We start from the raw sequence: 22990 nt of genomic DNA on the forward strand, positions 1-22990 counted from the left end.
TATTCTTCCAGTCACGTACCTGTTCTACAACCAGCTGCCTGCCTTTTACTCCTATTGATATCATTGATATCATCCAATTGATAAACTGGAGTCAGCTAGACTCTACCATCTTTCGTGCTATTTTTACTTTTTTGAATCCTTCTCCACATAGGAACCAAAACAACTGCGCTCTGATGAATCTACAGAACAACATGGGTTCAAATGCCCAGAGCTTTCTTGATCCACACATTCTCTGTGCTTGATGCAGAGAATCTACCAGGTTTGAAATCCTAGCGCTAACGACTGGTACATTTCTGGGGTATTGTGCCCACCTAAGAAAGTAAAACTTATCCTCTGGATAAAGATCCCAAATCCATAAAATTCGAACTCTGTCTTTCCACTAAGATCTGGCAGTTCTGAGAGCCTGCAAGAGTTGTTAATGTACTTCTCATGGCCAATTTCCACAAAGTATGATATAAGAACATTGCATCATCCAAATTAAACGTGTGACCCACTGTCAGCATCAGTCAGCACAGAAAGTGGCCTTTCTATTGAAATTTTAAGAGAATGATGCCTTGCCCCAAAGAAAAGTTCTTCATACTCTTTGTCTCTCTGCTTTCATTAGAGAAACTGGCATGAAGAGTGTAAGGGGAAAGATGAGCGAAGAGGTAGGTGAGATGACAGACACCAGGTGGTGACTTGTAAGACATTTCCACCCTCAGGACAATATAAAGTACTGAAGGAATTTAGGTAGATGGGGAGGGGAGGATACAGGAGAAGTCAAAGGTTGTTTACTCGGTATTTTGGCTTGGGGATGCTGGATTAACAGTGGCTCCATTTACTGAAATGGAAAATAAACGAGGAAGAATAGAATTTGGAGGTAAGATGCCGGTCAAGTTGGAATTGCTTACAGGACATCCAAGTGGAAATGGTTATATGGCTCAGGAGAGAGATTTGGGCTTGTAATATGGGTTTATGACTCACCAGTATAAGGACAGTAACTGACAGCGCTACTGGAGATAGTGTACAGCAGTGGTCCCCAACCTTTTTGGCACCAGGGACTGGTTTCCTGGAAGACAATTTTTCCACAGACCGGAGGGGTGGGGTGGGTGGTGGGTGGGTGGGGGTAGGGATGGTTTCGGGATGATTCAAGCTCATTACATTTATTGTGCACTTTATTTCTATTATTATTACATCAGCTCCACATCAGATCATCAGGCGTTAGATCCCGGTGGGGGTTGGGGGCCCCGGAAGAGAAAATGGCGTTAAGATAGAGTCCCGAGGAACACCAACATCTAGCGGATAGGCAGAGGAAAAGCCTGCAAAGAAGACTAAGAAATGGTTGGCGAGGTAATTGAAAAATCTGAAAGAGTTGACATGTTAAAAAATTTGTACCCACACCTTGGGTGCTATTATTGGAAACACATTTAATCACAATTAAATGTGACTTGAAAATTGTTTCTTTACGTATAAGATGGGGCCAGTAATTCCTTACTTGCATCACAGGATTATGAGGTTCAAATGAAAAAGTGTATTTGAAAATATTTTGTGAAGTGTTACTCCAGTGGTCTCAAACTTTAGTGTGCCTCAAAATCATTAGGCGGATGTGTTAAAATACAGATTGCTGTGTTTCTGATTCATTAGTAATAGTAGTAGTTTCTGAGTCAGTAGATGTTGGGTGGGGTCCTAGAATCTGAATTTTGCATAAATTCTCAGAAGATATGGATCTTGCCGGTCTGGGGCCCCTCTGTGTAATACAAGTGTACGGAATTAGGCTTCTGATTTTATAGCAAAATTCACTGTTTTCCTCTGATTTGTGTCTGTTTCATCCCCTAATGTTTTCAAGCTTGTATCCTCCATCAACAACGTTGTTCAAACATCTTTACCCTGCTTCCTACCTAGCAATACCCGTTTGCATTTATGAAAGATCAGTTTAGTGTAGTATTTTGTTGGTTTACAGTAGTGAGCAGCAACCTGAGGTTAACTTGATTAAGAAGGATATGAAAAATATACGGTATTTCTCATGAGGAGAAGGAGATAGGAGGAACTTTTTGGAGTAAGAAGCGGGATTTTTTTTTTTTTTCTTCAAAGTCAATTAGAGGTAGAATGCTACTTGTTACCTACTTTCAAAAATCCCCTTAGGGGACTTGTAATTTGATCCAGAGGGAGCAGCATGAGGAGAGTCAGGTAAGAGGAAAAACTGACATCATTCTTCAGTTCTTTCCGAAATCCTGAGAAACGTGTGTACCTTAACACTCCCTTCTTCAATCCCACAAAACAGGGAATCAGGAAAATGCATTAGCACCCGCGTACGGACTAGGAACACAGGGCGGGAAGGAGTCACAGCCCCGGTCAAGACAGAAGGATACTGGGGGAGGGGAGAGAAAACTTCCCCTAGTCGGAGACCGCAGCGCGGCCGTGGGAAGATAAGTGAAGTGGGGAAATGTATTAATACTTCAGGCGTCAGCCAGACACTTGGCCTCTGGGCATGTGGGAAGGTGAGGGAGGAGGGAAGAAGGCTGCACCAGAACGGGAGCGCTAGAGCTCCCGCCGTTGATTTAGAGGGAAGACCTAGAGCGCTAGAGCTTTCTGCTTCCCCTCTTTCCTCCTGGAGGCCATTTCTCCATATTTAACCGGGATAAAGAAGGGGCGCGGAGCCGAGTCAGAAAAAGCCAGAGTTGCCGCCTCTCCCCGCAGCAGACCTCTCTTCTGCCCCCGGCCTAGGCGGGAGAAGTGGCCTTAGGGGAAGCTGAAGTAACTCCGTAGAGGGGGGAGGGGTCGCCAAGCTCCTCTCCAATCGCCGTGGCCGCTCCAGCTATTTGCATATATTATGGGGGCTCAGCTCCCAACCGAGCTCCCCGCCCGCCCCTCGGGGGTTCTCCCCGGCCCCGCCCGCGGGCTGGGCGAAGGTGAATACATTATGCTAATGAGGCGGGCTTCTGCCTGGGCTTGGGAAGGGGGCGCACTGCAGTAGAAGCGGCGGGCTGGAGGCCCCGCGCCGGGAGGGGGTCGGGGGAGGGACGCCGCTGTCGGAGCGCGCGCGCACTTACACGCTCACACACACACTCACACACGAGCATCCCGAAGGGTATTTAAGGCTCGCAAACGCGAGGCTGCGGAGATACTTCGGGCAGCCGCGACTTCGGCCTCGCGACTCGCATTTTCTCCTTGGGAATTTCGTTTTCCTCTCTCCTCTCTCCCTTGGCCACCCCTTTTGCACTGCACTCTCGTGGTCTCTCTCAGCCCTTTCACCTGGAACTGAATCCAGGTGGGAAGCAGGTCGGCGTGAGGAAAGACACCGAATAGGTAGAAATAAGGCAAACTAACAGAGGCGCAACAGGTCCGGTGCTCTGCGGCGAGGGCGAGCGGCGGCCCCTCGCAGCGCCTTGGCCGCTGTCTCTTGGACCCCGCGCGGCCGCTCTCCTCAGAGGAGGACCCCGTCCTTTGAGGGGCCAGGAGGGACACCCGGGTGGGTTTCATTCCGGATTTTAGCTTATTGCCACCAGTCACCGGACTGAGGGTGCTTTTCACTCGCAGCTGGGAGGGGAGAAGAAAGCGGAGGATGGTCCACGTCTGCGGGTCTCGGCGCTGATCCATCGCCGCGCCCCGGCTCCGACTCCGCCAACTAGTTGTGCAGCCACCGGGACTGAACTTTGGAGGAAACGTCCTTTTTCTTTCTTTTACGATTATTGGAGGTGGTAGAGGGTGGGAGGCGAAGCCGAGACAGCCGACCCCGCCACGATGCTGGTGAAGAAGCAAGCAGGGAAAGGAGGGGGGCGGGAGCCGGGCTCTGAGGACCGGAGCCCAGCCGGGCAGCGTTGTGCCCGGACCGTGTCCCCGTGCGCCGCCCTGGCCGCCCTCCTGTCAGTAGTGGCCGTGATATCTTGTCTGTACCTGGGGGTGAAAACCAGCGACCTCCAGGCGAGGATCGCCGCCCTCGAATCCGCCAAAGGAGACCCTTCCATCCGTCTGCTGCCTGATTGTCTGGATCAGCTCAAAGCAATGGTGCAAGAGAAAGTGGAGCGACTTCTGGCTCAGGTGTGAAAGGCTGGGGTGTTTTGCACGTGGATAACATCTTGCACAGGCGTGATTCTGTGTACATGACCAGCCTCTGCCTTACTGTATGCAGACGTGGTATGGCTGTGTGTACACATATATGCTAGGCCACCATCTCTGCTCACTGTAGCATATATTTGTATATGCACACACTTTGATATCACCCTCTCTGTCTCTATCATCTTCTCTTACTCTTCTTAATGTTTGCACGCTAAACATATATGGAGGTCTAAAGGGGGGAAGGGTGGCCAGAAGGGCAGGGTGGCATTTCAGCTCTTTTTAGTTTCTGGAGTTGCATGTGGATCTTTTCCAATGTTGTGGAGAATATTCCTTGCAGAGATAACATCTGTTATATCCTTTTTAAGGTATAAGAAGGTTAGGGCCATAGGTGTTATTAATATGCAAAAGGGAATCACTCTTAAAAGTGAAATAATTCTACATATGATTTGAGATCAATTATTTCACACATTGAATGTTTTCATATTAAATGTTTAAAAAGAAAAAAAAATACTAGCTTGATTTTTTTGTAAAGGATGCAGTGCCATGGGTGTTTGTGAATGCAGAGCCATTGGAGTTGAGAGTTGAAAGGAATCTGTGTTATGTTTATCAAAACCAGGGGTGTTTTAACTACAGTTAGGGGGTTTTCTGGAACTTGCTCTTCCAACGGAGAGGCTGTTTGGCCGTAGTGGCAGGACAACATGATAAGCAGTTGACCTTTATGTGTAAAATACTGGTTGTTTTAAAACCCCTAGCTTACCTAGAACTGCAACATGTTAATGCTGGTTTTTTGCACTGACTGAATATGCCTGAGCTGAGAGAGAGGGTGATGGTAGTTGAAGAATGGAGAAAGATGTTACACAAATCCAACAGTCTTGATACCATGTGAATGGTCATTTTCTTTTTTTAGGACTTGGGTACTGTTACCTTTTGACTAAAGTCCAAGTACATATGTAAACGTTAGTTATGCAGGCTGGTAAATCAGGCATATGGCCAGAGTTCCTAAAGAATCCATTTTTCTACAATACTACTGATGATTGTTAATACCTCTTCTTTTCCTACAGAAATCCTATGAACATATGGCTAAAATAAGAATCGCAAGAGAAGCACCTTCAGAGTGCAACTGCCCAGCAGGTAAAATGGAACTTATTTCACAAAGTTTCCTCCATAGCAGAGCATTTTAAAACAAAGGTCCTGTGTCTGTCAAGTCTACCTGTAATAATAGTAAAGAAAGAATGCAGACTCAACTTACTTTAATAAAATCAACATGTCTGGGTAAAAGGATGGCAAATAAAGCCCCAGATATTATTTTAAGCAGCATACCAAGGTCTGTTAAGGGAAAGCAAAGAAGATAGAGATAATCACCAAAGAAAATACAGGCAAGATGATGTCCAAAGACAAAGTTCTTAGATTCAAAGATGGAAAATTATTCTTCAGTTTTATTCAATTTTAATGTCTATGGTGAAAAGGACTGCAGAACACGTTAGATTTGAATTCCTTAGTGGCTAATGTTGCATTAGTACAGGTTTCTGTTTGACAAACGATTATGTTAGTAGACCTTGCCTGCTTTTATTTTCTATCAGAAAGGTTCTCTCGCCTATCCTATAGGAATGAGGACTGAAAGGAAATTAGTTCTTTATCTTGAGCTGTTCATTACAAACTATTGCATTCTCAATGACTTCTCAGAAAAGGATCTTATATTTTTACCATTTTTCTGTGTGGCTTTAGGGAACTATATTAATTTAATGACAGCATATTAGTAGAAGGATGAAGAAGAGAGACATTGATGAATAAAACCCCCTGGGTAATCATTCAATCTTCCTTCACAGACCTCTGAGGCTTGGTAGTCAGTCATCTGTAGACCTAAAATTTAGAAGCCCTTGGAATATATCCATTGGAAAATATCTAGTGGATTCAACTGATAGAAGTCGTGAAAAACTTCATGAGTCTTGAGAATTTTGTTTCAGATAAATGGTGTTAATGTATTTATGAATATTTTAGTTTCTTTGATCATCATGTATAGAAAAGTGAGTCTCTTACATTGTTTTTCATGTTTAGGAACATGATACTTAGTTACTTACACTGTATGGAAAGGCTAGTTCCTGAATTTTTTTCACATTCTGAGGTTTTTTTGCCTCATGCTAATTTGTTTTGACACAGCTAAACCAGGCCCAATGTTTAGAAATTTCAAATGTCAACTCCTGATTGAACATCATAAAATTTTTACTATTTATGTTCTGCTATATTGTTGACCATAATGGAGCTGTATTTTTTAAAACTGAAGCCCTTTCAATTGAGAAGACATACACATTAGGTAACAGGAAAACAAAGAGTTAATGTTTTACATTGTAGGTTTCATTCTTAGTTGTTTTAAGTTGGGAAAGACCTCAGAAGTCAGAAATTCAAAGAAGGCACTTTTCTAGTGCAGGAATTAACTCCTAACAACCTTACCGGCCTGTAGGGATTATTTAAATTCCCAAGACAGTTGGTACAGGACTTCACTGATCATACCACTCAGAATCCACTGTTTTCTGTATACAGTACTCTTGCTAGCTGTGTGAAAAATAACTGGTATTTAATTAATTGGATTCTTAGTGAACTTGGTAAAAAGTAGAAAAGTGACAACCACAGCACTGAGGTTTTTTTCTGGGTATTTTAACTGCTTCATGATGTCTGATGTAAGCTGGTGGTTGAGGTCTAATCTGTAATCTGGAAGAAAGTCATTACATTTAGAGTTCACCTTATATTATCTTGGAAGATCATTTTGAACCATTTTTCTTCTTAACATTAATTTAACAATAAATGGTGATTTCACCATGGTAACAAATAAATAAATAATACATGGTGATTTCCTTGGCGTTTTTGTTGGCTCTCCCTAATGGCTGCTTTACTTTCTTGCCACCACTAGAGCTCCACATTACACCAGTTTTCACCAGGTTACTTGCGAGGTAAACTTTTGAAGGTGCATATTCCAACACACAGAATTAAACAGGTTTCTTGCTGACAAATCGCCGTTACAGAAACACTCTCTTCTGCTTGTGGAATAATTAGACATCATCAAAATAAAGGCATTATGTTGAAAATAGTATCCTGGGGAAAACCAGCTATTTTGAATTATGGTCAGTGAGGTATTGTTTTAGGGAATGAATGGGCTGGCCAAGAGGATTAGAAAGTAGATACAGTACTTCCCACCTGGTTTGGCTTTTACCTTCCTTTACAGTGACTAAGAGTTGTTACCCAGACATCTGTTCATAGGGCAGAGTGAGACAAGTCTGTGACCTCAGCTCAGTTCCTGTGGACAGATGCCCACCCCTTGAAGTTAACACTCTTGTTGACAGTCTCCGTCACAGAGCCAAGGACTGATAGCAAAGGACTAAAGCTGTGTTGTTTACGTTCACTTTTGATAGAATTCAGTCCCAGTGAAGTTTATCCAGGTAGGCTACAAGAAATTATAGAATTGAAAGCTTTTTTTTTTTTTTTTTAGCACAAGAAGGAACTTTTGTGGGAGAGGCATGATAAAAGACTGTTACCGAATGGTTTTTCATTGAATGGTTTTTCATTGAATGGTTTTTCATTGAATGGTTTTTCAAGCATTCTCTCATTTAATCTTCACAACAACCCCGAGAGTTAAGTATTGGTAATCTCATTTTGCAGATGGAGAAGCTGAACTCAGAGAAAGTGACTAACTTAACATAGTAAAGGCAAGGTCAGGATTCATGCCCACATCTGACAGAATCAAAACCCAAAGTCTAATGAGGAATTGAGAATGAGTATAGGTTTTGGAACTGGACAGTTCTGGATTGGAATCTTGCTACCTTCCTCATAGTTTGATAATTTACCTGAAGTCTGGTGTATTATTGGCCATTCATTAGATGATAGCAGTTACTATTCTTTTTAATATATTGTGTGTTACTTGACTCTAATGTGTCCATGGGGACACATGATATAGGTGGGAAAACTGAGGCCTGAAGATGTATAACTTGCTCAAAGCCTCATGGCTAGTTAATGGCAGCTTTTGGACTAGAACACCATATGCTTAATTAAACAAATATATCTGTAGATCATTCATTATTCAGATAATCAAATGAGCCAGTATCTCTTGGTGCTATATCAGTGAAGATATCATATTAGTCTACTAAATTATTTTTACCAAAATTATAGGAAAAACTTTTGACCTTGAGGTAAGCCATGATTGAAGTAGGTAGAACCCGGGCTTAAAAGAGTATGGGGATAAAGAATGTACTTACAGTCTTCGTACCACATGTTTACAAAAAGAAGCACTTTATCTGACTCATTTTCACACTTATTTTTTAACAGCTTTATTGAAATATATTTTATAATATTTAAGTGTATGACTTAAAGATTAAAAAAAATTATGGAGCTGGGCAGCCATTACCACAGTCCAATTTTAGATCACTTCATCATTCTCCAAAATTCACATTTACTTTTTTCATGTGCTCAGGAGAAGCTCTATTTCTTGAACATTTGCTTTAAAGAAACCTTGAAATAAAAATTTGAAAACCGTACAAATTAGAGTTCTGTTTAGCAGCATATTTGATTTAACAGTAGCTGAACCATGGAAATTCAGCTGTCATCTGTGGCTTGGCCTCTGTAAAACTTGATCTTCATAGGAGAGAATAAATCGGCTCTTTCCTGTGGCTGTACAATTCCATTCGGGGTTCTGTTCTTAGAGTCCTACATAAAGTATGTACAAATCAGGCATATTTATGGGAAGGTTTTAAGTTCCAACTGATAAAGAACACTGGGAACCAGGCAGCCAACCAAAAGATGTTTCGATCACAAAGGTTTCTGTACCTTACTCATTAGTTGTGTTGCCTGCCCAGGGTGTTAGATGAAAGAACCTCTGGGACATAATGGACAGAGAACGTGAGTGGGCAATAAAGAATCCAGTGTTCTAGTCTGGATGACCGATAGTGGGCTTTCTTCCATGACAACATTTCTGGAGGAGCAATCAGGATCTGCCAGTAGGACTGCTTTAATGATAGACCCTGCTATATTCAGATAAAGAACGTTTCCTGATCAAGGGGTTGCTTTAGTGTCATTGGGGTCATGGAATATAGATCTGTAAATTAGTTCAACAAAAAATTCTGAAGATATTATGTCTGACAAATGAGAGAAATTTGGGGGAGTCCTAAAGAGTATATTTAGGTATTCTTAAATCTTATTTTTGAATGAGGTATATTGATTTTCTCTCATACCAAATAAAATTTTGATAAAAGTATAGCAAAAAAAAGAAAGAAAAAAAAAAGAATCCAGAGTTCTAACCCTGGCTTTGCCATTAACATGTTGTACAATCTTGGGGAAATCACTTCCAAGAATGACTTACAGACTCTGTTTTCATATCTTCCAAATAGCAGTGTTGGATTAGAGTGATTTTGAAGGGCATTGTCAATTCTCCAGGTATGAAGACACTGTGTGTGCTAAATATATAGATACAGGAAAAATGCTGATGAACAAGGCAGACTTGGTATCTGCCCTCATGGCGCTTACATTTCAATGAGGATGACAGGCATTTAAAAATGACATGAATTTACAGGCATGACAAGTACAACCAAGAAAAAGTACAGTGTGCTTTGGAGCACATGACCAAAGTTTCTTCCATACTGTTAATACTATGGATTTTTTTTTTCTTTTCTTTGGGGGTGGGGTGGGAAAGAGAAATTCACAGTAGGAGAAAATCATAATATGAGAAAATCTGGCTTCTGATTACACATAAGAGCTCTAGCAATGGAAAAAAAGCTGGTTTGCATAGCCTCACCTGGCTTTTGGCTTTCCAAGAATTTATGGCCAGATGAAGGTGCACTGATAGCTGGTTTACGCTGATAGCCAACTGAAACAGAAAGTGGCTTTAATATATAAAAGGTTGCGGTAGATAGCATGGTGATCTGTTTGTCTACATTTCTCCTGAAAGCAGTGAGATTTGGGCTGAATAAGAGTTGAAACTTCCTGCCTGGTGGTACTGAACAGTTCCACTGGACCTGGCTCCTCTATGTTCACAGATAATGATGAGATAATGTAACACGTCTAGTCATCTACTCAGAGAGTTTAGCTAGAAATAAAAAAGATATATTCCATAATTTCCGAGGTTCTTCCACGTCCTCCAAGTCTATGAAAATGGTTGGATACAAAGTAAGATTAAATGTAGGCAAGTAGAAGTACCTCCGATTCACAAATATGAGTGATACAGCCTCTGGTGACTGCTTTTGTGGCATCGTCTCAATTTGGGGAGGAAATAAAGGTTAACTGTAGCTTTAAGGTTGTGCACCCTTTCCCATCATATGAGAAGACCTTTAAATTACCTTGCTAACGTAAATCTACTTTATCATATAAAACTGAATTTCCTACTAGCATGGTTTTTCACTCATGCTGTACATTTTTCTTAACCAGCTACAAGATGAATGGAAAGAGTGCATCAAGTAAGGACATAATAATGTATAAATTTTCAATTATGTAAGGTAAAGAATAGTCAGAAATGGATTTGTAGAAAGAAAGCAAATTAAAATGCCATAAATGTTAAAATGCCATAAATAACAGGCATTCCCTTCCTCTCCTAAGGCCAAACAATACAATGTGACATCTGAGTGCCTTAAAGTCTTCATGTTAAATGGTTTCAGTCCTAATGAGTACAGCAGTTTGGGTGTAACATTTTTAGTTGGTCAGTAGTGACAGCTGGCAAAATGCCTCGGTCACCTGAAGGACCGAGGTCAAATTGCCTCTTGAAGCGGTGTTCTTGTTTCTTAGTAGCTTCTCCTCTGTTTCTCTTGTCTAAAAGTCATTAAGAAGCAGATCCTTCAAATATTCTTTTCTCTTTCTTACTTTAGTAATTCTGTTTTTCCATGAGCCGGGAATTATTTAAGAGAAGGATATGCATTCTGCATAAGTGTTAGTTCTTTCTAGCTCACTTGAAGAATGTGTAGGTACAAATAACCTCTCAGGATCTTAATAACCTGTAGTGCTTCTGATTGGTTTGTAACTATGTAAAGTCAACCACGTGGCGTTTTAAAAAACAGTATTTGAATGTCAAGATTAGGTCTAGGAATGAAGGAGGAGGGCATCCTCTCATCGACAAGATTAGGTGAATGGAGAGCTGGTGGGGAAACGTGTCAGAATCTGGACCGTTTTACAGTTCAGGGAGGCATTGTCTGCTGCGGGGGGAACCTCACTAGACACTCATCAAAATGACATCAATCTATGTTATCCTGAGTGGAAACCATCCAAAACCTATTATGAAAAAGTGTTTTTATTCCATCCTTCCACATTATAGATGCTACTTGGTGGTTTGTTGGAAGCTGAGAATGGGAAAACAATGTATGTGTCAGTCTGGGCTGCAGGCAAAAGCCCAGTATGTGACTGCTAAACACAGAAGCAGCCCCACCCTCCCTGTTGGCCAATATGGGTGAAGTTCCACACAGTGGTTTAATGCACCATGATATTTAACACTTATTTTTTAGAATTTGTGTTAAAAATGACTGTGGCACACCTGCATACTGAATTCTTAGACATGCGTAGTTAGTTTCATTTGGGATGTGTTTAGCAACGTTGCAATTAAAAGTTTTATGGTCAACTTTTAAAAAGGAAGAGATGCAGAAGAGTGGGAAGCAGAAGTAAGTGGAAAGCACTTACAAATTAAAATTGAGCACTTTTCATTGGTATCATATATTCCTTCACTGGAGTATTCTATGCCCTTTAAATGATAGGATACCTTGAAGAAATGCCACCAGATGGCAGGCACCTTCCTTTCGTGACCACAAGGAGGGAGAACTGAGCTGAATAGTGGGACTTCCTCTGTTCTGTCAGCTCCTTCTCACTTAAATTCCTAGCAGACTTCTGTTTGCTATGGAAAAGTTTAATGGAAGGAGCAAGTAATTTCTTCCATCTATGTTTGAAGACTAGACTGTCCTATCAACTTTAAGATATTTAGAATAACCTAGTAAATTTCACATTTGTATTAGTCAAAACGTTCAGTTGTTTAGTAGATAAATTCACGTATATGAACTTGAGACTTGTATTCTAATAGCTAGAATAAATGAACTAAATGTAATTGAATTTACCAGTTGGAGATTTTGTGCTTATATTTTGTAATTTCTCAGAATCAAGAATCATTTGGAATCACTATCGTGATTTTGACGTCACTTCATCTGGAGTCTGCATTTCAACTTCAGTCACCACATAATGTGATAGTTGGGATGCGTTCTTTATTTTTCTCCTACTGTGTCCCTTAGTCTGATCACTTCGTCTGATTTGCCAGGAATGCCAAAAACTGTCTGTTTATTTGTATATTCATAATTTAGATTTTAGGAGCTCTAGGCTTCTGAATTATGTACACAGAGTTTTTATTCTTATATTTTACATGTAGTCAGCACATATTTAAATACAGTTTTCATGTTTAGGCTAAGTGGCTGAGTAAATTGGATGAATCGTAGGCAGCGCTAGCTTGTGCATTATGGTAATATCAAGAGTCAGAATATGTCTAACTAGAAGTAGGCCTGGTCGTGTCAAAGGTAAAACCTACTTTCCTTTTTTTTTTTTTATCAAAGAGTTCACATGTAACGGAGAGTGAAAAGGGGGAGGAAAAAGCCACCCTTATCTTGTAATCTCTTGGAATCATATCTCTTTACCATCACATTTATCAAGCTTGGTACTTTAGAGTTCCTGTTATAATGTAAATCTGGACAATTGTTAGAGAGTTGGAGCAATTCTCCATTATAGCTCTGTCCCCAGCACCCTCTTTTGCTCTCGTAGCAGCTAATTGCAGGGAGAAATCTCATAGGAGTCTCTCCGTCCAGTCTATTACAGGGCCAGAATCGTAGTATTACTTTTGATCCTTGAGATGCTAGAATTAAATAGGCCTGGAAAGTTGGCACAGTTCTTTCCCAATATTCCTGTATCTTAGGTCAATTCTGACAGTTATTAAAGGTAAGTTGTTTGTATTACGCTTCTAGGAATTGTGAAACTCCAATTTCTGTCCCAGGGGATCCAAAATCCTGCTGGCATTTTAAAAATGTACATGATATGATCATAAGATAAAATATTTCCATGAACCATGCATAAAAATCAACCATTTGACTTTAAAGTCATGCTAGAATTGCTGTCAAATTCTAGGGCTTTGCCAGTGAACTTTGGAGTACTAAAAGTCGTTTTTCTACTAAAAAAATAGGGCTCAAGGTCAGAGCAGACGAAGTTCGAATGAACACAGGCACCTTAAATAGCTGCCTTTCTGAGGATGGTTATTAACCTGGTTGGGGGTCAAGTGAGTTAAGTGTGTCAAGGACCAGGTGTCCCTGTGGGCAGACCCTGATGCTAACTGCTAAGTGGTCTCACAGGGTAATTGCCTTCCACTTCCTGAGGGAGTGGGTTGTGATTCCATTTCTACCAATCTCATTTATGAGCTCCATGGCTGGGGTTCTGGTTTGTATCTGTGTACCTCTAGGGCTTATTGTAGAGTTCTCTACAGAAAGTTAGCTATAAAAATTCGTAATGATTATAATGAAGATCTGTCAACTTGATTTGGTTGAGAACTTTTATTGTGACTTATCTCTTTACATACACTAATATCCTTATCCCCATGCCTTTTAACATTTTCCCTGAGGTCTTTGTGAGCCAAAACATATTAAAAATAATACAAACCTTAGAGTTCAAGTGGTTCAGGTGTTTTCTAGCATTTCTCAAGGAGGCTGAACCTTTAGAAAATATCTTAGGAGGAAATCCAGTATATGAAATTGGATACAATGTCAGCTACACACACAATGATTGACCTTGGAGGTCAGAGGGGACAGAGGCCAAAACCCTATATGGTTTTTCTTTCCGTTGCCCACCCCACTCCCTGCCTGATGGCCCCTGAGGATCTCCAAAGAACCTTAGGAATCCATTGGATACTGTTAGAAAATGACTGGAAGTCCAATCTCCACTGTGATCCCAGCTCCTCTGTCTAGGGATACCATATGTTGGTCAACACATAACTCATCTCCAAATTCTGTAACTACAAACATTACAAGGAATGATGGAAGCAAGATTACTTATTAAAATGAATAGAATCCAGAAATGACTGTTAATATAATACCGTTCTTTAATGGGTTTTAGTAGTATAGCAAAGGAGATGTAATAATAGAGGTAGTGCTGGAAAGCTAGAAAAGTGCATTGTGTAATTGAGCGTGGGACTGTGCATCAGGAAAGCAGCATCTCACCTCACCCCTTGTCTTCAAGTCACTTATTTTTTTAAGCTTTCAAGTCATTACATTGTTCTTGTTTTTTATGACAGTTTTTTTGTGTGTGTTTTTTTCCCATTTCTTCCTTTGTATTTTTGCTTATTCTTTAATTTTGGTTATTAATATGGGGCTTTCTCACCAAGTTACAGCAATCTATTGCCTCTTCTATATATTTATTTAAAGCAATTGATTTTTTTCAACTAATAGTGAATACTTGGTTTGCAAAGTAGTGTACATAAAGTAACTATTCCCAAATTATATTATTTATACAAAATTTATATTGTGAGAAAGTTGTTATTAAAGATACTTCCAAGATCTTTGAGACTTATTGATTTGATTCTTATTTGTGTTAAACTGATGATGTTTATGTATTAAAATTTAAATTGACAGTACAATGTGAATATATGAATTGTGCATCTGTGTTTAAATAATAATAGGAAAAATCTTCAGGAATTAACAACATTTTAGCCAATACTGAAGGGATATATGTAGTATATTTCAGAAAGAAAGTGTAGATCTGGGCACAACCATTCTGTAACAAGTACTGCAAAAAGAAGTTTGAAAGACAAAACTCTTCCTCCCATTGAGGTGAACGTCCAGCGTCATCAGCAATGCTGTTTACTGTATGAGTAGCTAGCTGTGGACAGTAGTTTGGTCAAGTGCAACACCTTGATTGTCTTATTGGGCAGATAGTAGAATGACAACTGTACAAGTTATTAAGTTTTGGTGAGCAGTTTATTTTCTCCTTAATACACAGTCTTTTTTTTTTAATTAATTAATTAATTTTTGGCTGCATTGGGTCTACGTTGCTGCTCGCAGGCGTTCTCTAGTTGCGGTGAGCAGGGACTACTCTTCGTTGCAGTGCACAGGCTTCTCATTGCGGTGGCTTCTCTCGTTGTGGAGCGCAGGCTCTAGGCGTGAGCTTCAGTAGTTGTGGCTCACAGGCTTCCGTAGTTGTGGCTCGCGGGATCTAGAGCCCAGGCTCAGTAGTTTTGGCGCACGGACTTAGTTGCTTCGCATTACGTGGGATCTTCCTGGACCTGTGTCCCCTGCATTGGCAGGCGGATTCTTAACCACTGTGCCACCAGAGAAGTCCCACAGCCTTAAACTCTGGACTTCCAGGAATTCTGGAAGAGAAAAATGACTTTTCTTTTTTAAGTTCCTTTGCCTTTTGAGAGAAGACAATTATTAGTAAAGCAGCAAAGGTAGACTGACCAAGTACTAACGGCTGGAAAGACCAAGTATACCAGCCAAAGCTATTGTGAGCTGCAAAAAAGAGGTCTAACCAAACAAACTGTATTCCCTAAATTTACTGTCAAAACCCTCCGGTTATACGGACAACTTCCCAGGAGTTTAAGCAGCAAGCTTGACAGCGTGGCTTAGTACTACTTTACATGTTATGCATCTGGAAGTTTTTAATAAAAGAAAAGCTCTAGCGTTGAGAAACTACATCCGTAAAGAAACCAGGGCCTTTATGTCCTTCTGTGTAGTTTCCTTCCCTGCATAGTTACTTAATGCTTTAGATTTCCGCTACTTCTGATACTCTCCTGAACATTACTTTGGTTCTGCAATCAAGTTCTGTGTGAGGAATGCTATGTGTTGGTGGTCAACTTTACGTTACCATTTTTGGAATGTTAAAAAGAAAGTTAACTTATTTTTATGGCCAAAAGTATCCTTGAATTGAGAGGTCTGAGGTATATTTTCTGTTTTCTGTGTGTGACCCCATGACACATTAGACTCAGAATGTATTTTATTCTTTTAAGCCTTCATCTGTTTGAGTAGAAAACCCTTGCTTCCAGCCCCAATCCTCAAGAAGAAATCCCAGATAGAGGAATTTTGTAATCGGTCACATTTATCCCCTAGATATGTATACCATACATCATTTTTCTCCTCATTTTCAATTTTTTAGTCTCCATTTTTGTTTAACTGTAGTCATATACCACTAGCATTTTGAACATTCACATGGCTTTATAGTTATAAGTTGTGATGAGATTAATAATGTTCATTGAACTTCTGAAAACCAAGAATGAACACAACAAACACACCCAGAGACAGAGATGAACAAGCATTGTCCTAAAGTGAGCTGTTGTTGGCAAACAGAGTGGACAAGGTTGTCTTTGGGATGTAGCCATGTACTACCTAGGAGACTACAAAAATAGAGGGTCTTCTATACTCTTGAATGAGAACTCCCATTCTAGTCAGGCCTCTCTCCTTTCCACCCTCTCTTCCTCCCCTTCTCTAGCATGAATATAAACTCTATTTTTGTCTCCATTCAATGGATGACACTCTGCCTGGCCTACGGTCCACCTCTAATTTGACCATTCAGGGACTTTGTCACCCTTAGGTCCCCAAACCTCTAGGCTTTTCCTGGGCAATAGCTATACTTGTGATTAAATCCAGCAGTATAACTGAGAAAACATCAGTGGTAAATATCAATATTTCTCCCAAATTTCAAAAAGTAACTAATTGTTTCTCCAAAACTACTGTTAAAAAATTTTCAAAAAAGGTAAAACCATGACTTTCCTACAGATAGAAAATGAACGTGTTAATGACTTCACTTAAATCATTAAAGAAGTAGGTGGTGAGATGTGATAACCAGTTCAAAGGAGAATTTAAAGATAGACACATTTATAGTTGTAGAATATTGAAATTGATGTCTAAATGGAGGCAAAACTGGACTTTGCCACAGTGAGGGAGGCAAGTCAATTGCACTCAGCCAGAAAGAATTTGCATGTCTATAGACAAGATTTATTTGGCTTTGTTATTAGTTACCTACAACTTACAGAGTTTTAAAATAGTTCCCAAAGAATCAGAATGACATAAGTAGGAAGGGTGTGCTCTAGACAAGGCATAGTTTTCTGCTGGAGTGCGTATTTCCCCCCTACATTACACTAAAGCAGCTTTACAGGAAAAAATTCTTTAGGTAAGCATTTTTTTTTTCTCTTTAGTGTAGTAAGGGTTATTTATTTTTTGTCTTTATCTGTGTTCTTATCTTGTGGTGCTCAATTTTCTTATTGTTGCTAAAAGTACTTAAAGGACAGTTCCTTTCAGTTAGGCTTTATGTACTAGACCCATGGGGGGGGAGTGCTGATCGCTGTGCCTATATTACTGGCATGATGTATGTAAGTAGTCTTTAAAATGGTAACACGGAAAATTTGTTTAAGGTAGAGACCACTTTGGAAGACTCAGCTTCCCGTATTTGGGTATCCGTGAGTAGTTTCACTCATGTAAAAGAAGGAATTGCTGACCTTGCTCTTGCGTTTTGGTACACTAGGCCCAGGCAATTACATTTACATAGGCCGTATTTGCCTGGTGTGAGCATGTGGTTGCCTCTGGGATTCTGTGCTGCTATTTTGGGCATCCTGGCTTTGACTTGTTACCTACTAGTTTGGCTTTCCGTTGGACACTCCATCCAATTCCCTTCGTATTCATTCATGCGTTGCTACTTCAGACAGCTTGTCTTTAGTCCATACTCTAAGATTCATTTCCTGTTCTTGGCCAGTCACCTCTCCTGTTGTCCCTGCCTTGTTTGATCTCCCTCCCCTTCTGCCACTACCTGCCCACACTGTCCACTTACCAGCATCCCAAACAGCTCAGCCCTCAGCTGCCCAGGTGTATGGATGCTCTTCTTTTTTCCTACCTGTTTCAGTTGCTGCCACCTTTTGGCTGAACCCACTGGAATTTTGGCAGAAGAATGGCTGAAGCTAGATAACGGCACTGTGTATACATTCTAGGAAGAAAGTATGTTAGGATAGGGGCTGGGTGAGGGCCGATACGTTGAAAGTACACGGTGAGCGGTGGTTTTTTTGGTAGGGAAATATTTAGCTTCGTCAGAAGCAGCTTATGTTCTGGTGGTCCCATATTACTAGATGGAGGAGAGAGTTGATTATAAATATTAAATATTTTGGATATTAGTATGTCAAATTTCTATATTGTGGGTAGTAACTGACCTCTGGTATTACCTCACTCCAATCACCTCTGGCAAAGGTGGAGGGGTTATGTGTATAGTAGTCTTTAAACAGTTTTTAATTCAATTAATAAAATATTTATTGCTATTAACTATGAATGAGACCCAGTGCCATATGCTTTACTATTTAAAGAAATAAGTAGGCTGCTAAGCTCTTATGAAGGAACAATGGTGTCAGATATGTAGACTGGACTATAAGAGAAGTAAAAGCTACAAAAGTATAGCCTGTAGCCAACTGTATCCAATTTTAATGGATTTAAAACTATAATGATAATTGGTATTTGAACTCATAATTCCACTTCATTTACTTTTCATAACTTCAAAAATAGCAACATGTTGTTAGAGGAGTTGATATTTGAATTTCTAAAAGACTTTTTTCTAGAAAATGGAAAAGTTCTCTAATGAGTACTGTGATACTTTGCAGAAATGATGGTGACATACCAATTAGATGGTTTTTCTGAATATAAATTATATATTATAATTTAATATACATTTATTATATATTATTATTAATATATTTATATATATAACTTAATATATAGTTTCTGAATATAAATGATCTCTGTGAGTTGTTAGGTCAAGTGTAACATTTTTAACCCCTCTCCAGTGTACTTTCCATGGCAGTTATCTTTAAGGAGACTTGCAGGGTTTCTTAAATGTCAGTTCAGATTCTATGGCCATGTTTTCTAGTGAGGAGAGCATCTCTGGGTCTTGGCTAGCCTCTCTTGGCTTTTCAAGGACAGAGGTCCATTCAGGTGGCCTTAAGTAACAGTGGTGCAGGGCTTCTCAGCTTTGTTCCCGCTGACATCTTGGACTGGATAATTCTTTGTTGTGGGGGGTGGTCCTGTGCATTGTAGAATGTTTAGCAGCATCCCTAGCCTCTCCTGACTCGACACCAGTTGCACTCAATTTCCATAATGAAACAGTGTCTCACCATTACCAGATGTCCCCCAGGGGTCGAAATCACTGCTAGCGATTTCAGGATACCCAGTGAGTAAGGAAGGCAGGAATATCAACTCTGCAGCTGGCTCCTCTAGAACAGGGGTCCCCAACCCCTGGGCCATGGACTGGTACCCGTCCGTGGCCTGTTAGGAACTGGGCCGCACAGCAGGAGGGGAGCAGCCGGTGAGTGAGTGAAGCTTCACCTGTGTTTACAGCCGTTCCCCATCGCCGCTCCCCATCGCTCGCATTACCATCTGAGCTCCACCTCCTGTCAGATAAGCAGCGGCATTAGATCCTCATAGGAGCAGGAACCCTACTGTGAATTGCGAATACGAGGGATCTAGGTTGCATAATCCTTGTGAGAATCGAATGCCTGATGATCTGAGGTGGAGCTGAGGTGGTGATGCTAGTGCTGGGGAGCGGCTGCAAATATAGATCATCATTAGCAGAGAGGTTTGACTGCACAGAGACCATAATAAATCAATTGCTGGCAGACTCATATCAAAACCCTGTCAGTAACTGGCAAGTGAAAACAAGCTCAGGGGTCCCACTGATTCTGCATTATGGTGAGTTGTATAATTATTTTATTATATATTACAATGTAATAATAATAGAAATAAAGTGCACAATAAATGTAATGCACTTGAACCATTCCAAAACCATTCCCCCAGCCCCCCGCCCCCCGATCCATGGAAAAATTGTTTTCCATGAAACTGGTCCCTGGTGCCAAAAAGGTTGGGGACCGCTGCCCTAGAAGAATAGGAGATGGGAGGTGGTCAGGACAGTCAGGACGTATTATCATCCCCTCAGCAGGAGGCGTCCAGTGCAGTGTCCTCTGAGCTTAAGAATTTTATCTCTGCTTCTACTGCTTTTGTCAAGGCCACTTCTCTTTTCTCCCTGTGGCTGCTTCTCTCTTTTTACCTGGTGGTCAAAGTATAGCCCAAGGTCGACCTCTTTCTTTGTGTGTGATTACAGCATTGTTGTTATTATTATTAAAATAATACATGCATATGACAAAAAAGCAAACATTTGTATTAAAAATGGTACACTCCTCGCTAGAGGAGTCTACTGTTATTAGTTTGTTGTGTATCTTCCCAACACAAATTGATTTACATCATTCTTTCTAAAGGCTGTAATCTGTTGTATAAATATACCACAGTGTATTCAATAAAAAGGCAGATCACTTTTGAAAGTTCAGATATTGCTTCCTAGTTCTGGTTTTCCTGTTTCCTGAGGAAGATTGCTTTGATTTGTACTTCTATTTCACACAGCCTAAAGCTGTATGTGTGGGAGCTTAATAAATAGTTGTTGATGAAAGGTACTACTGATGTGATGTGCTGATGATAAATATTTAACAACTGCTCTCAAAAAAAAAAAGCCCCGATTTGTAGCATTTGTAGATTTCCAAGGTGTGACTATCCTACCAGAGTCAGAATTGAATTCCCTCAATTGCAAGTTAACAAAGTGGCATTAGAAAGTGATAAGTTTGGGTGTTTATTAGCTTTGTTTTTAATATAATTTACTTCATTGTAAGTTTATATAATTTAACTTTTAACAATGACTGTTTAATGATGGGCTTGCAAAATCCTGCAAAATGACAACTGGATCTCCTGAGTCAGCTTCTGGTACCCGTTGGCACTGGTGTCCTTGATTCCATATAGAGTGTACTGCGTGGTTCTTGGTAATATCTCCAAGTGGTAATGCTGTCTCTGATAGTATTTTAGAATCTCAATGCTGGGAGGGTCTTTAAGGGTTATCCAGACTTACATTTGCACCTGGTACTTGAATTCCCTCCGTGACATTCTGGTTAAATGGTCATTAACTTCTGACTGTCTCTTGAATAGACCATTCAATCTTTAGACTGGTTTATTAAAAAGTTTCTTCTGTTTGTTAGGTTAAAATTCATCTTCTTGTGGGCATTCATTTGATTCTGTACACCATCCCCACCCTGCATCATAAAAAATAAATCAAATACCTCTGTCCTATGACAACTCTTCAAATATTTGAAATCACCTATTGTGTTTCTTATTGAGGTTTTTATTTTTGGAATAAATGCCCTTGACTCATTCAGGCATTTCGGGTTGTCTACTTCTTTCTTAAAGTGTTGCACATTGATTTGAATAAAACTCCAGATGGCCTGGCGGGCATATATACCGGAGGGAGAGAGAAGAAAACTTCCCTAGTTCTGGATACTGTTACTGCTGATTAATGCAGCCTAATATTACAGTAATTTTCTTGCTTGTTCCATAATTCTATTAACTGTCACTGAGCTTAGCATTGGTGAAAACCCCTAATTATTTTTCATTTATGCTGCTGTTACATCCTGTCTTTCTCACTCTTAATTTTATAGTTTTGGTTTTTTTTAGGGGGAGGGGGAGGCAAATCAAGCCTTTATATTATATTTATTCACTAAATTCTCATCTATTTTTATAGAATCCAACTTCAGCCTTGTCAGAATTTGTTAGGATCATGATTCTTTCAATACATTTCCAACTCATCTTGGCTTCATATGATTTGGAAATTTGATGAACCGACCAACATTGTTTTCTTCGGATTCTGTGATGAAACGCCTGAGCTTAAGAGAGCTCAGGACAGAACCAAGTGGCTTTCTAGTAGTCTTTCCCTTAGGTTGCCATTAATCTATTTATGAGTACCTTTGGAATTGTCTTTCTACCAGTGATCCATGCACTCAGTTGTCTTGTCTTTTGTTTATTGCAATGTGTCCAGCTGTGTTCCTCAGAACACCATTTCCTTTTCTTGTTAACAAACGTTCTGAGGAAGGAAGTTTCAAGACAAATTAGAGATGCACGGGGTTAAACAAAGATAAGCAGATTTATTTACTGTAGGATTTGTGTATTGTGAATCTCCAAAATGGGGAATATAATATATTGTGTTTTAACTGTTTATGGTCATGGAACATTTTTTTTCTGTTTAGATAAAAAATATGTCTAAGAGCAAATTGTTTTGTGGGTTGATAAATGTTTACATTAAACTAGTGTATCCTATCATCAAATTGGAGTGTAAGACCTACCTAAAAGCATTCACATAGCTTAAAAAAATTTTTTTATTGAAGTATAGTTGCTGTACAATATTACAAAGGTTACAGGTATACAAAATAGTGATTTCTAATAGTGATTTTTAAAGGTTATAGTCCATTTATAGTTGTTATAAAATATTGGCTATATTCCCCGTGTTGTATAATATATCCTTGTAGCTTATTTTATACCTAATAATTTGTACCGCTTACTCCCCTACCCCTATGTTGCCCCTTGCTCCTTCCCTTTCCCCATTAACAATTTCTCTCTTTTTGTGCCTTTTAATTATTTTAATGCTTTTATAAATAACTTCACAGTGAATAATCTGATATATAAGTCTTTGTGTGGATCACTGGTAATTACCTATAAGTGGAATTGGTGATTCAAATATTATAAACATTTCTACAGCCCATAATGCATACAAATTGCACATTAGAAAGTGAATAGAAGTGCTGATCTCTTGGCATCCTCCCTGGCATGGTAGGGAACTTTTGAAGGCAGGGGGTAATACAACCATAGGATAAAGAATTAGCAAATGGTATTTAAAAATATTTTAAACTGTTCTTGATTCTATAGTTAAGTGAAATATTCTCACAATTCCTTCCAAAGTCTGTTCATTTTTTCACCATTTAGCTCTGGTTTAGTTTTCATGCTATAGAGGGAAAAATATTCTAGTGTTCTAAGTACAAAAGAGTATTCTGATTATAATAATCATTTCTGAAGCACTTGACTGTTCTTGAAGTTTTGTCCTGAAGGCTTTGCAGAAACTTTGGTTTCTTTTGCTCTTA

At 39.8% G+C, this 22990-nt stretch overlaps 1 protein-coding gene across 1 annotated transcript in view; it reads left to right on the top strand.

The window, feature by feature from the left end:
* The first annotated feature begins 3044 nt into the window (after positions 1–3044).
* The window catches only part of COL25A1 (collagen type XXV alpha 1 chain), a 461350-nt gene continuing 441404 nt past the window's right edge, over positions 3045–22990 (top strand). The window contains exons 1-2 of the mRNA XM_067735362.1: positions 3045–4017; positions 5097–5166. Coding sequence (XP_067591463.1) covers positions 3721–4017; positions 5097–5166 — 367 coding nt within the window. The 5' untranslated portion in view covers positions 3045–3720. The remainder of the gene's footprint in view (positions 4018–5096; positions 5167–22990) is intronic.

This window comes from Pseudorca crassidens, chromosome 4, assembly GCF_039906515.1.
Source record: "Pseudorca crassidens isolate mPseCra1 chromosome 4, mPseCra1.hap1, whole genome shotgun sequence".
NCBI lineage: Eukaryota > Metazoa > Chordata > Mammalia > Artiodactyla > Delphinidae > Pseudorca > Pseudorca crassidens.